At 47.4% G+C, this 14857-nt stretch overlaps 1 protein-coding gene across 2 annotated transcripts in view; it reads right to left on the bottom strand.

Moving 5' to 3' along the window:
- Nucleotides 1–418: 418 nt before the first annotated feature.
- The window catches only part of LOC145356962 (leucine-rich repeat neuronal protein 1-like), a 214221-nt gene continuing 199782 nt past the window's right edge, over nucleotides 419–14857 (bottom strand). For both annotated transcript variants that reach the window (XM_080209979.1, XM_080209981.1), the window contains exon 4: nucleotides 419–3667. In XM_080209979.1, the coding sequence (XP_080066105.1) occupies nucleotides 1201–3342 (2142 nt within the window). In that variant the 5' untranslated portion in view covers nucleotides 3343–3667 and the 3' untranslated portion in view covers nucleotides 419–1200. The remainder of the gene's footprint in view (nucleotides 3668–14857) is intronic.

Genomic DNA, 14857 nt, shown 5'->3' with positions numbered 1-14857 from the left:
ATGGTAATGTGTGGGGCTCTGGGGATAGGGTGGTAGGAAGAGACTGGGTTGGATGCTCTCTCAAACAGTCGGTGCAGATTCAATGGGCTGAATGGTCTCTTTCTGCACTGTAGGGATTTTACGGTTCTACTTCCAACATCTGCAGTATTTTGCATTCATATTATTGCACCTGACCCCAAATTAAAATTGCTCTCATATTTGCCCTCAAAAACCCCCCATCTTCCCTCAAAATACGCTCATACTTTCTGTCCGTCTCTCAGTTTCCCTCAATACCCTCAATTTCTGAGTAGCTTCACAGTGGGTATGCCCAGGGAGCGACTCTGTCCCGGAGGGTGCTGTACAACACGACACAAGGGACGGCTGGAGGGAAGAAAAAGTTGTGACAAGTTTGGCTTGCAACTTTCTTTTTCATCGCTGTTTATTCAGAAAATACTGCAATCAAAAGAAACGCTCCGTGTGGGTCCTTTGCATCTCTGCCCGTTGTTTATTTTCGCGGAGTGGCAGCGGGTACAGGAAATCTACAGAAAAATCAGTTTGGTAAATGGTGCACTGATAGAAAAAAGTTAGCGGCGGCCGCGAAACGGCAAAACCCTTTGCCGGCGCTCAAAGGGACAAAGCCATCCTGTCTCTCTCTGAGCAGCGGGAGAAAAGGGGGAGCTCAAACCAAATTCACCGTCAGAACCTAGAAAAATATGCACGTACTTCCTGTAAAAAATTGTTGTAAATCGGGCTCAGAACTTCCATTCAGATTTACAAGTGGGCTGGGCTTGAAAAAAAGACAGCAGATTCTCTATCGACATGGTCACAGACGTTTTACATAAGAAACTGGATACATTCCTGAACAACAAGATCCCGTTTTTTTTTGCCTTAATCTTTTCCCCCAGATTCCTATATATGTCTCCTAAAAACAGAGTTCATAACCAGTACAGAACAAACACACGGACATCAGTTGGACAGAGAAGGGAGTTTTCTACCAGGTCAGTATTTACTGCTACAGGAACTGTTACCCTCTTGCGCCTAAAAGAACTGAACGGGATCCGGATTCACTTCTGTCCTCTTCACTTGGGCAGGTAGACGTAAGGTGCGATCATTTGCCCCCTTGTTCCAGCTTGCCCGTTCATCTGGACAGTGATGGGAGGCCTGTCTATGGGTTGGCTTGGATGGGATTCGTACGGTTCCTTTCTTCGTGGCACGGTTGTCTTAATGAGCCTCGCAAGCGTTGGCGTTGGAGGGGCCCAGCGGGGTGGACACAACCTCCACCGCTATTGTCTTGCCCGGGTCGTTGTCGGGTTCCCAGTGCTTGAGGAACGGAGGGTAAATCCCATGCAGCGAGACGGGCAGGCTCTTCTGCATGCACAACGCCAAAGAAGTGTGGTCCGCCTCGACCTTGGGTCCCGTGGACACGAGCCCGCGCAGGGACAAGACACTCGTCGCCACAAAGAGGGCGCAAGCAGTCAAGGCGATTAGAAACTGTAATCGTACCTCCGTGGTGCCAGTCGCCAAATTGGCCTCTTTGGTTCTGATCCTGATGCAGGATATCTTGTTGTGGAGGTGGCCATACAAAGACACGTGCACGCATATCACATACTCGGTAAATGGTTCCAGGTGAGTCAGGTTGTACTTGTGAACGCCTGCGGGAATTCGGGCAGTGAACGCGGAATTCAAACTACAATTGCTCATTGTACGTGACCAAGTAACGTTTGAGGATATTATGTTCGAGGTGATTACCCATGACACCAGGATGTGGTGTGCCTCCATCTCTTGAACGTAAAGCTGAACGTTCTTCTTATCATCCGGATAGAATCCACTCACTTTGATGGCCACGCTTTTCATGTCAGCGCCAATCAGGTTGTGTGCCACGCAAGTGTAGAGTCCAGCTTCGTGGGTCGTAACGTTGGATATCTCCAGTGTTCCCTCGGGGCGCACTCTGTATTTGTCCGATGTGCTGTAGGCCAGGAGCTTGTCACCAGACGGTGTAACCCAATAAATCTCAGGGTCCGGCTCAGCAAATGCCCGGCAGTGAAGGGAGAGTGACGCTTCAGCCTTGGCCGCCAGTTGCGAGGGGAAAGCTTCGGAGGAAATGAGAGGGAGGCATCGGTCCGTCATCTCTCTGAACGGGACATCTCTCAGGTTTTGTCTTTTGAACTCCGGAGGGTCCACGCAAAAGGTCGACTGCGGCTCGATGAAGCGAATGCGGTTCTTGTTTGTGTTCACCCAGCGAATGACGCAGTCACACCTGATGGGGTTGCTGTGAATGCTGATCTCTTGGAGTTTGGAGAGGGACTCGATGGTCTTTCTGTATAAGGCACTCAGAGCGTTATTGTTGAGCATGAGGGTTTCCATTTGGGGAATGAGGCGAAATGCATGGGGGTGAATGAAGGAAAGTTTTGGGTTGTTGGTCACCTCCAGTTTGGTCAATTCTGGCAGGTTGTCCAAAGCAAACTTGTCAATGGAGATCAACTCCTCCATATTGTTTATGCCCAACTCCTTAAGGTGTAACATATCCGTAAAATCACCCTGTTGGATCCTTTGAATTGGATTCTTATTCAAATCCAAGAACTTAAGCTCTGGAACTTTCCGAAGGGCCATCTTTGGGACCTTAGGTAATTTGTTATCATAAAAAGAGATGCTTTCTAAATTCTCCAGACCCTCGAGGGCATCGTCGGAGATTTCTTTCAGTCTCATTCCACTCAGTACAAGGCTTCTGAGGTTGATGAGAGGCTTAAAGTTCATGTTCTGGATCATTTCCACCACGTTCTCTCCAATCATGAGGATTTCCAGGCTGGGTATGGTCTCGAACCACTCGCTTTTAATGGTCCTCAGCTTGTTGGAGTTCAGGTGGAGGCGAAGGAGGCTCTCGAGGCCGGAGAAGGCTCCGGCGGAAATGGCGCTCAGCTGGTTGTGGTTCAGATAAAGCTCCTGAAGGTTGGTGAGGGCAGAGAAGCCACCGCCCGACAGTTCGGTCAACTGGTTCTCTTCCAAGTGGAGGACCAAGAGATTGTTCATCTTCTTCAGGCTGAAGTCTTCAATCTGGGAGAAACTGTTCTGGGACAGGTCCAGTTCGGTCAGGTTCACCAGGTGCTCCAGTTCGCCTGGCTCGATCTTTGCGATGTTGTTGCTCTGTAGCAGTAACGTCTGGGTCCCTGCGGGCAGATTCGCGGGGACTCGGGTCATTAAAAAATCATTGCAGTCCACGGTTGGAGCCTCCCTGTACATCGACCTTGGCGTGAACCAAGGCTTGATTTCGCAAACGCACACATTGGGACATTTGACGCGCCAAGGTATCGCTTGAGTCAAGCTAACGGCCGCAAAGCTGATGAACATGTACTCCTTCAGCAGCATTTTTTTCCCCCAATTCTAGCGTTGATATCAAAGCTCTGAGAGTCCTTTGAGACGCAGCTACTGCAATGTGGGTACGGCGCAGTGATATCCGAATGTAGGTCCCTTAAATGTCAAGAGGGCATTTTAACATGTGCGGTAAGCAACAAAATTATAAGCAGGGGGTTACTCCAGCTCTAGAATGTCATCCACACTTCATGGGTAAATGGCATCTCAATCCATTAGTTGGAGATTTCTGGCAGTGAGTGTCGATATTGCTTCATTCAGCATTTGTAGAAAGCAGGTTGCTTGTGTTTAAGTGATTGATAATTGCCTTCCAGGGCTGATCCTGAAACAGAATAATAGTCACTGTTAGTGGACGGCTTTGGCAAAAGGTGCACTGTTTGCTAAAATGCCATCTATGTGATAAAATAAAGAATTGATTCATAAACAGGGTGAATACAACTAATCAATGTGTCCTCAGCAAGGCCGCTGAGGCACTTCTAAAGTTTATTAGTCACAAGCGGCGCGGTGGCGCAGTGGTCAGCACTGCTGCTTCACAGCTCCGGGGACCCGGGTTCGATTCCCGGCTCGGGTCACTGTCTGTGCAGAGTTTGCACATTCTCCCCATGTCTGCATGGGTTTCCTCAGGGTGCTCTGGCTTCCTCCCACAGTCCAAAGATGTGCAGGTTAGGTTGATTGGCCATGCTAAATTGACCGTAGATGCATAGGTTAGAGAGGATTAGTGGGTAAAATATGTACAGATATCGGGGTAGGGCCTGGGTGGGATTGTGGTCGGTGCAGACTCGATGGGCTGAGTGGCATCTTTCTGCACTGTAGGATTTCTATGATAAGTAAGACTTACGTTAACACTGCAATGAGTTTACTGTGAAATTCCCCAAGTCGTCACATTCCAATGTTTGTTTGGGTCAATGCATCTAACCAGCACGTCTTTCATACCATGGGAGGAAACTGGAGCACCCAGAGGTAACCCACGCAGACACGGGGAGAATGTGCAAACTCCACACAGACAGTGACCCAAGCTGGGAATCGGACCAGGGCCCCTGGAGTTGTGAGGTAGCAGTGCTAGTCACTGCCACCGTGGCGCCCATTTTTTTTCTGAAGAATCGTAATTAAAAGTCAAATTTGCTCAGAAAATATATGTGGGGTGGCACAGTGGCACAGCGCCAGGCACCTGGTTTCGATTCCTGATCTTGGGTCACTGTCTGTGTGGAGTTTGCATGCTCTCCCCATGGGTGCCCCGGTTTCCTCCCACACTCCAAATTACGTGCAGGTTAGGCTAAATTGCCTCATAGTGTCGGGGGATTAATAGAGAAAATACAAGAAGTTTCAGGGATAGGACCTGGGTGGGATTGTTGTCGGTGCAGGCTCAATGGGCTGAATAGTCTCCTTCTGCACTATAAGAATTCTATGTAAAGCCACCATAGTCCCAGATGACCACAGGATGAGCAGACTGTTGATGATTTAACCTGAAGATCACCATACTTCAGGTGAGGGGCTAGGCTGAGAAAGTGGAGCCTTCATAAATCATAGAATCCCTACAATGCAGAAGGAGGCCATTCGGTCCATCGAATCTGCACCAACAACAATCCCACCCAGGCCCTATCCTTGTAACCCCACATAAGCCCCGTGACACTAAGGGGCAATCCCACCCAGACCTGCTCTCCGTAACCCCGAGTATTTACCCCGTACTCCCCCTAACCTACACATCTTGGGACACTAAGGCACACTTTGACATGGCCAATCTACCCAGCCTGCACATCTTGGGACTGCGGGAGGAAACCAGAGCACCTGGACGAAACCCACGCAGACACAGGAAGAACATGCAAACTCCACAAAGACAGTCACCCGAGGCCAGAATTGAACTTGAGTCCCTGGCGCTGTGAGACAGCAATGCCAACCACTGTGCCACCGTGCTGCTCTTATGAATAACCTCAGCAGGTACAGGAATTGAACCTATGCTGTGGGTGTTGCTCTAAAGTTATTCAGCCAACTGAGCTAGCAGGGAGTGTGACCATTTTAAAGGGAATCGGAATGCTGAGAAAGGAGATGTTCTTTCTCTTGCTGCTATCCGATGGTCTTCTCCAATTGGACCCATCAATCCAATCTGGTGGATGAAGTTACCTTCCAGCGTCCCAGAATAAAGTAAATTCAATTCTTCTTGTGGGAATGAATTCATCGCAAAATGGAGTTGCCCACAATTCAGTCATGTCAGAAGAGTAACAGGTGTAGGAAGATGCTTTGGGCCATATTGTAATCCTTAACAAACAATGTGCGGGTGAAGTCAATTGGCCATGCTAAATTGCCCTTAGTGTAAGGGGAATTAGGAGGGTAAATAAGTGTGGTTATGGGGATAGGGCCTGGGTGGTATTGTTGTGGGAGCAGGCTCGATGGGCTGAATGGCCTTCTCCTGCACTTCTATGATTATATTGGACCAAAATTCCAGGGGCCATGATTTCCTTCAACATTGCCATTCCACAGCATTGTCATTGCTTTATCCCCCCCAGCCATCGTCACTGTAGGGTTATCATTGACCAGAAACTGAACTGGACCAGTTACATAAATACTTTAACTACTAGGGGAGGTCAGAGGTAGGGAATTCTGCAGTGAGAAACTCATCTCCTGATTCCCCAAAGCCTGTCCACTAACTAAAAGGCAGAAGTCAGGAGTGTGATGAATGTAGCTCCATCATAGATTCCAGAACAAAGCAATCTGTTTGATTGGCACCCCATTCATCACTTGAATATTCACCCCTTCCACAGCGAGGTGGTGGAGTGTATCATCTACAACTTGTCAAGGCTTCTTTGACAGCACCTTCTAAACCTGCGTCCACCACTGCCCAGGAGGACAAGGACAGCTTTGACAAAGAATCATCTGGATTCAAAACGTCAACTCTCTTCTCCCTCATAGATGCTGCCAGACGTGCTGAGATTTTCCAGCATTTTTCTTTATTATAAGGACAGCAGGAACACTATCTCCATCCAAGTCACACACTATCCTGACTTAGAACTGTGGGCGGAATTCTCCCAAAACATTTCTGTGTTGACTTTGTCTGAAAACTGGAGTAATTCGCGTTTTTTTTTCTGAGAGGAATCTCCTACACTCTGTGCACTGCACAGGCCACCAGAGTGAATATCATTAGGTTTCAGGGAGTGGCACATCTCCCTGCTGGACAAGCTGAAATCAGCATGCTGAGCGGGCTATTGCGCATGCGCTGGTCTGTCAGCACTGAGATTGACGCATGTGCAGTAACAGCACTCCACTAACAGCCTTACCAATCGTTGGCCAGTCCCGTGACCCCCATGAAGCCAGCTCTCCTCCCCCTCCCACAGCCCGATTACAGCCCACTCCCTCCCCCCCAATCATTCCCAGGTTCCCTACACCCCACCATCCCGGCCCATTGCGATCTCCATCCACCCTACCGCTCTACCACTCCCTCCGACAGTAACCCTGCCCCCCGCCCCCAACCCACCTCCGCAGTTCTGACCCACCACCCGCGGTGCCGACCTCTCCAGCAGGCTGACTCCCCACTCCCGACTGACCCACCCCATCCCCCAAATCGGCCGCTGCGGGATTCTCCCAGCACCCAACGCTAAAAGAAGCACAGCGGGATGGGAGAATCGTGGCCTATATCTCTGCTCCTTTGTCATGACTGAGTAAAACTCCCGTAACCCTATTCCTGACAGCACTCTGGCTGCACCTACACCACTCAGACTGCAGCAGTCAAAGAAAGCAGCTCATCACCACTTTCTCAAGGGCAATTAGGGACGAGCACTAAAAATCCTGTCCTCGCCAGCAACACCCACACCCCATGAACACAGTTAAAAAAAAAAATCTGTCACATCATGACAACTGAATTCCATAAATGATTTGTAGGCTGGCACCACGATAAAAGTTACCATAAAAGCTGTCAAATTGTTGTTAAAAACTAGACTCATTCAATCACGTCCTTTGGGGAAGGAAGTCTGCTGCCCTTGTCGTGTTTGGCTTCCGCGAGACTCTTTTCCATACTAATGTGGTTCGCTACTAATGCCCGCTGAACTGGCAATACAATCCCTGCAGGGGAGACACCAAGGAGTCGGCAATCAATGTATCCGTCCCAGTGTTGCAAATTTAACCCGAGGGCCACTCAACCTTTCTCATGCATCCTCATATGGGAGGATATTTTCCATTCAGCAAATTGAAAGGCTTGGCACGCCCACGCTACACTCCGCTTTGGGAGCTGGAACACCTGGAGGAAAGGTAATAGCAGTCTGGTAAGCATTTGATTTTTTTGCTGATTGGAAAATAATGCTGGGAAGTTTGATGTTTGTACCTCCAACACCAAGGGCAGTGGAGAATCCCATTGACACACTGAAACAGATGGAGGCCAGTCAGCCCCTTCACCTTGCCGCATATGGCTGATCTGAATCTGAACTTCACTGATGGGCCTTTGACCAGTAACCTTTGACCCCCGTGACTATCAAAAACCCGTCAATTTTCAACCGACTCTCAGCCAGAGCAGCATTTTTGGAGAGGAGGGTTTCAAATTTCCACCACCCTTTCTGTGAAATCATGGATATCCATCGTGGAGATGGGTTTTCCGTCCTGGTTGTGTCGCCAAAGCCGGGGACGTCCTGAAAATCCTCCTCGCCAGTAATATTCCCTGATGTGGAGATGCCGGCGTTGGACTGGGATGGGCATGGTAAGAAGTCTCACAACACCAGGTTAAAGTCCAACTGGTTTATTTGGAATCATGAGCTTTCGGAGCGCTGCTCCTTCATCAGATGAGTCCATATTCCATTAATAGTCCAGGTCCATTGAAACATAGAAAATAGGCCATTCGGCCCTTCGAGTCTGCACCACCATTCAATATAGTTATTGGTCATCATGCTCTTTCAGTATCCCATTCCCGCTTTCTCTCCATACACCTTGATCCCTTTAGCCACAAGGGCCATTTCTGGTTCCCTCTTGAACATATCTAATGAATTGGCCCCAACAGCTTTCTGTGGCAGAGAATTCCACAGGTTCACATCTTTTTTAAAGTTTATTTATTAGTGTCACAAGTAGGCTTACATTAACACTGCAATGAAGTTACTATGAAAATCCCCTAGTCACCACATTCCGGCACTCATTTAGGTACACTGAGAGAGACTTTAGCATGGCCAATGTAGCTAACCAGCACGTTTTTTGGACTGTGGGAGGAAGCTGAAGAACCTGGAGGAAACCCACGCAGACACAGGGAGAATGTGCAAACTCCACACAGACAGTGACCCAAACCAGGAATTGAGTCCCTGGCATTGTGAGGCAGCAGTGCTAACCACTGTATCACTGTGCATCCCCCTTCACATCTCTCAGTGAAGAAGTTCTTTCTCATCTCAGCCCTAAATGGCTTACCCCTTATTCTTAGACTGTGACCCCTAGTTCTGCACTTTCCTAACATTAGGAACACTCTTCCTACATCTAGCCTGACTAATCCCATCAGGATTTTATATGTTTCTATTTGATCCCCTCTCATTCTTCTAAGTTGCAGTGAGTACAAGCCCAGCCAATCCAATTTCTCTTCATAAGTCAGTCCAGCCATCCCAGGAATCAATCTGGTGAACCTTTGCTGGATTCCCTCAATAGTAAGACTAGGAGACCAAAACGGCACACAATACTCAAGGTGTGATCTCACCAAGGCCCTTTGTAACTGCGGCATGACATCCTTACTCCTATTGTCAGATCCTCTTGCTGTGAAGGCCAGCAAACCATTAGCTTTCCTCCCTGCCTGCTGTACCTGCACGCCAACCTTCAGTGACTGTTCCACAATGACACCCAGGTCATGTTGCACTTCCCCTTTTCCTAAACTGCATGGTCTTTCTTCCTCTGCTTCCATTGAAACTGAGTTCTAGTTTCCCTGCCCTGCCTGGTAGATATGGGAAACCATTCTTTCTCCATTCATGATGTGTTCCGTCCTTTGGGCTAATGCCTTCGCGACCCAACCTTTTGAACATCACAATGAACCATCGGGACTGGCTGACCAAAAGCCCAACAACAGCTCAGGACTTTCATAAAGCAAGGAGCAACACATTTAGGAAGCTTTTGCAATAATGGAGCCTGAATGGTTGATGGAAGCAGAGTCAGTGATGAGATTCTAGAGAAATTTGGATAAATACTTCGATATGGAGAAAAGATTGACCAGGCCATGGGGTTAATTGGGTAGTTGCACCAAAGAGCAAGCACAGACATAAGGGCCCAAATGGTGTCCTGTGCTGTATCATTCTATGATTCTTATTCAAAGAAGAACAGGGACTTCTCTCTAGTGTCCTACGTCTATCCTTTAAACTAATATCATTAAAAAAAAATAGATTATCTGGTCATTATCATCTTGCTGGTTTCAATTTAGTTGCTGCATTTCTTAATTTACAACAGTGACTACACTTCAAAAGTACTTAATTGGCTGTAAAGTGTTTTGGGATGTCCTAAGGTCATGAAATGTGCTATAGCTATGCAAGTCTTTCTTTGATGTCAAAAAATGTTTAGATGTCGACTAATCTTAAAAGGGCATCTTCTGAGAGTGATATGTTGTTGGTAAATCTCATTGTACACTTGAGGGTGAGACTTGCCCATCATTCTCACTGTGACAGCATCACTCATGAAGTACATCATTGATTTATTTCAACATCCTGGGGATAAACACAAAGGTCCCAGTGCAACATTACTGTTTCTCATACATGCCCGCACCTACACTCAATGAAGCTTGCCTGTTACAATCATATGAGGATTCAACACTTAGCGCTGGATACACTGAGGTTTAGAAGTTTATTAGTGTCAACAGTAGGCGTACATTAACACCACAATGAAGTTACTGGGAAAACTCTCCCATTGCCAACTTCTGGCACCTGTTTGGGTACACTGAGGGAGAATTTAGCACGGCCAATGCACCTAACCAGCACGTCATTCAGTCTGTGGGACGAAATCGGAGCACCCAGAGGAAACCCACACAGACACGGGGAGAATGGCAGACTCCACACAGATGGTGACCCAAACCGGGATTTGAACCCATGTCCCTGGTGCAGTGAGGCAGCAGTGCTAACCACTGTGCCACCGAGCCGAGCAGGAGGGTGGAATGTTGGGTGCCAGCAGTGATGGAAGAGGTTCTGGTTGCTAACCTAGTACCAAATAATTTGATGCTTGCAGTCCATTCAATGCAGACAATAAAATTCTGTGCTTTACAATATTTAAGCAGCACACACAGTGGTTAGCACTGCTGCCTCACAGCGCCAGAGACCTGGGTTCAATTCCCGGCTTGGGTCACTGTCTATGTGGATTCTGCACATTCTCCCCGTGTCTGTGTGTGTTTCCTCCAGGGTTCTCTGGTTTCCTCCCATGCTCCAAAGATGTGTGAGTGAGGCGGATTGGCCATGGTAAATTGCCCCTTAGTGTGAGGGGGACTAGCTGGGATAAATGCATGGGGTTATGGGGATAGGGCCTGGGAAGGGCTGCTGTCAGTGCAGGCTTAATGGGCAGAACATCCTCTTCCTTGGGAAGTATGGTGGTGCAGTGGTTAGCACTGCTTCCTCACAGCGCCAGGCACCCGGGTTTGATTCTCAGCTTGGTTCCCTGTCTGTGTGGAGTCTGCACATTCTCCCCGTATCTGCGTGGGTTTTCTCCAGGTGCTCCAGTTTCTTCCCACAGTCCAAAGATGTGCAAGTTAGGTGGATTGGTCATGTTAAATTGGCCCTCAGTGTCTAAAGAACAGATCAGAGGCTGGAAATTCTGTAACTCACCCCCTGTCTCCCCAAAATCTGTCACTATCAACAAGGCACAAGGCAGGAATGGGATTCTCTTTGCTTGCCTGGGCAAGTGCAGCTCTAACAACACTCAAGGAATTTGACACCATCCAGGACAAATGACCAACATGATTGGCACTCCAGCAACCACATTCAACATTCACTCCCTCCACCACCGATGCACAGCGGCAGTCGTGAGTACCACGTGCAAGAGACTCGCCAAGAATCATTTGGCAGCACTGGCAAACTGTCAACCTCTATCACCATGAAGGACAAGGACATGGGAACATCACCCAACACTTGCAAATTCCTCTCCAATTACCCCACCATCCTGACTTGGAAATATATTTCTGTTCTTTCACTGTCAATTAGTCAAAACACTGGAACTTCCTCCCTAACAGCACTGAGGGTGTATCTTTTGTTATTCATTTAGGGATGGGGGCATCACTAGCTAAACCAACATTTATTGCCCTTCTCTAGTTACCCTTCAAAAGGTGGTGGTCAACCACTTTCTTCAACCACTGCAGATCTTCAGGTGTAGGTACATCCATAGTTATGTTAGGGAGGGAATTCTAGAATTTTTACCCCACAATAAGGAACAGTGATATAGTTCCAAGACAGGATAGTGAGTGACTTTGAGGGGAACCTCCAGATAGTGATGTTTGCAGGCATCATTATCATCTTCTCAAGGACAATAAAGATAGGCAATAAATTCTCGCCTAGCCACTGAAGCCCACATCCCATTTACAACTTATATAGATGATTTGGAGTCAGAGGCCGCGTGTAGTGTGTCCAAGTTCACAGATGACATGAAGGTGACTGGTAGAGCAAGGTGTGCAGAGGATACTGAAGGTCTACAAAGGGATATAGATGGTTTAAGTGAGTGGGCAAGGGTCTAGCAGATAGAGCACAATGTTGGTAACTCTGAGGTCATCCATTTTGGTAGGAATAATAGCAAAGTGGGCTATTATTTAAATGGTAAAAAATTGCACCATGCTGTTTTACAGAGGGACCTGGCTGACCTTGTGCATGAATCACAAAAAGTTGGTTTGCAGGTGCAAATTAAGAAGGCAAATGGGATTTTGTTCTTCATGGGATGGGGTTTAAAACTAAAGAGGTTATGGTCCAGCTGTGTAAGGTGCTGGTGAGGCCATACCTGGAGTGACGTGTACAGTTTTGGTCTCCTTACTTGAGAAAGGATTATACTGACATTGGAGGGGGTGCAGAGGAGATTCACTAGGTTGATTCTGGAATTGAGAGGGTTGGCTTATGAGGAGAGATTGAGTAGACTGGAACTATACCCATTGGAATTCAGAAGAATGAGGGGGAATTTTATAGAAACATATAAGATCATGAAGGGAACGGATAAGATAGAAGCAGGAAGGTTGTTTCCACTGGCGGGTGAAACCTGAACTAAGGGGCATGACCTCAAAATAAGGGAGAGGAGATTTAGGACTGAGTTGAGGAGGAACTTCTTCACCCAAAGGATTGTGAACCTGTGGAATTCCCTGCCCAGTGAAGCAGTTGAGGCTACCTCATTGAATGTTTTTAAGGCAAGGATAGATACATTTTTGAACAGCAAAGGAATTGAGGGTTAAGGTGAGAGGGCGGCTAAGTGCAGCTGAGTTCACAAAAAGATCAGCCATGGTCTTATTGAATGGCAGAGCAGGCTCCAGGATGGCCTATTCCTGCTCCTAGTTCTTACACTAAATGAATTTTAAAAATCACATGGAATAATTCAAATTGACGGAGGGCTGGCGTCTGCAACGCTGGGGATCCAGGGAGGATTCCAAGATGAATCCTCTGGCACTTCTGGCTGAGAAGTGCTGCAAATGCTTCAGTCTTCTCCTTCGCACTGATGTGCTGAGGATACGAAGAAAAATAAACAAGGCTGGCGATGGTTAATATGGACAATTATATCTCATTTCCCAGTGCAGCTAGGATATTTGAATTGAGAACAGTCTCTTTAATTGCCACCATACATTGAGAATAGCAGTTCAGTCCCGACTGTGCCTGGCCACTTGGATTTACAGCCTTCCTGTAAAGAACAGCTCATTACAGGCTGGTTATTCCATGATACTTTCATTACCGCAGCTACTCTGGGATTTGCGGTAAGGGACAGTTTCTTCCTGAGGAATTCAGGCTCCCTGATTGCTTATATGCAAATATTTTCTCTCTTTGAGTCCAGTGTATTTTTTTGATGCGTTTGACCTCGGGAGCTGGGAGTAGGATAACCTTTGCAGTTGAGAAATAGATGGAATCTTGTACACAGTTTCATTTGACAAGCCACTGTTTGTTTCCTTGTTGCAGTGATTTAAAAGATTTCATGTTGTCCCTGTGGAAGAGTTTGTATTCTTGCAGAAAAAGAAACTATTACTTCTTGCATCGACCTCCATCAGCTACTTGTTCAAACACAGCACCTCGTGAAGGAATGAGAGACTCTCATTAATATTACGCCTTTCACCTTGGGATGCCTGCATGTGCTTTATAGCCAATGAAGCAGGCACGATTGTAGCACAGGAAATGCGGCAGGCAAATTAACACAGTGCGATCCCACAAGTAGCAATGATCTACTTGGGTGATATTCGTTGAGCTGGAACATTGTCCAAATTCGGGAGGGCTCTTTGTTGAACTATGGGATCTTTGACATCCACCTGAGAGGGCAGGTGGCGCCTTGGTTTAATGTTTTATCTGAGGGGTAGCGCTTCTGACAGTGCAGCACTCCCACTGAGCTCCATTGAGAGGGGCAGAATCTATACTCAAATCTCAGGAAGTCAAACGTTATGAAGAACAGGGAGGAAAGTCAAGTGTGGACCAATAGCCATGCTCTTCTTAAGTAGCAGAGCAGGCTTGAGGGACCATGTAGTTTACCCTTGCTTCTGTTTCTCACCTTCTTATGAAGTGAACCTTGGAGTCATGGCTCAAGAGTGATGTAGGATTTTGAATCCTTCAGTATAGCCACTTTGACTTAGCTTTGTTTGCAAATCAGTGTTCCATAGAACCACAGAATCCCCACCATGCAGGAGGGGGCCATTCAGTCCGTCGAGTCTGCACCGACTATCCAAAAGGACATCTTATCCAGGCACACTACCCCACCCTATCCCCGCAACCCCGCACATTTATTCTGGCTAATCCACCTATCCTACACACCGTTGGACACTAAGGGGCAATTTATCACAGCCAATACTCCTAACCCGCACATGGGATCAAAGATTTATGGGGAGAAAGCAGGATTAGGCAATTGAGTTGGATGGTCAGCCATGATTGTGATGAATGGGGAACAGGCTCACAGGGCTGAATGGCCTTCTCCTGTAACTATCTTCTTTGTTTCTAAGTTTCTATCTCTGGATTGTGGGAAGAAACTGGAGCGCTTGGAGGAATTCCACACAGATATGGGAAAAACGTGCAAACTCCTCATAAACAGTCACCCAATGCTGGAATTGAACCTGGGTCCCTGGCGCTGTGAGGCAGCAGTGCTAACCACTGTGCCACCCTGTTGCCTGTTATGGCTATTTATGTTTTAAGTGGCCACTTGGGCAGTTATAATAGTATCCGCTGCAATTCCATGAAGTATTAATTTAATCCCATCATCTGTTGCCTATGCATGCCCACTGTTGGATGCACAGTTACATGACTGGTCTCCTTCAAAGTGTCTAACAAGGGTTAGTAACTTAAAAGTTTGCCCCCAAATGGGGTTTTTGACCAGTGTCGCACCCGTTCAGCTCAAAAGTTATGAAGGTCTTGTAGCACTGTGAGTAGTGACC

Source organism: Carcharhinus amblyrhynchos, chromosome 22 (genome assembly GCF_965287045.1).
Source record: "Carcharhinus amblyrhynchos chromosome 22, sCarAmb.v2.hapA, whole genome shotgun sequence".
NCBI lineage: Eukaryota > Metazoa > Chordata > Chondrichthyes > Carcharhiniformes > Carcharhinidae > Carcharhinus > Carcharhinus amblyrhynchos.
The sequence above is the reverse complement of the archived record's forward strand: the minus strand, read 5'-3'. Positions and strand labels throughout refer to the sequence as shown.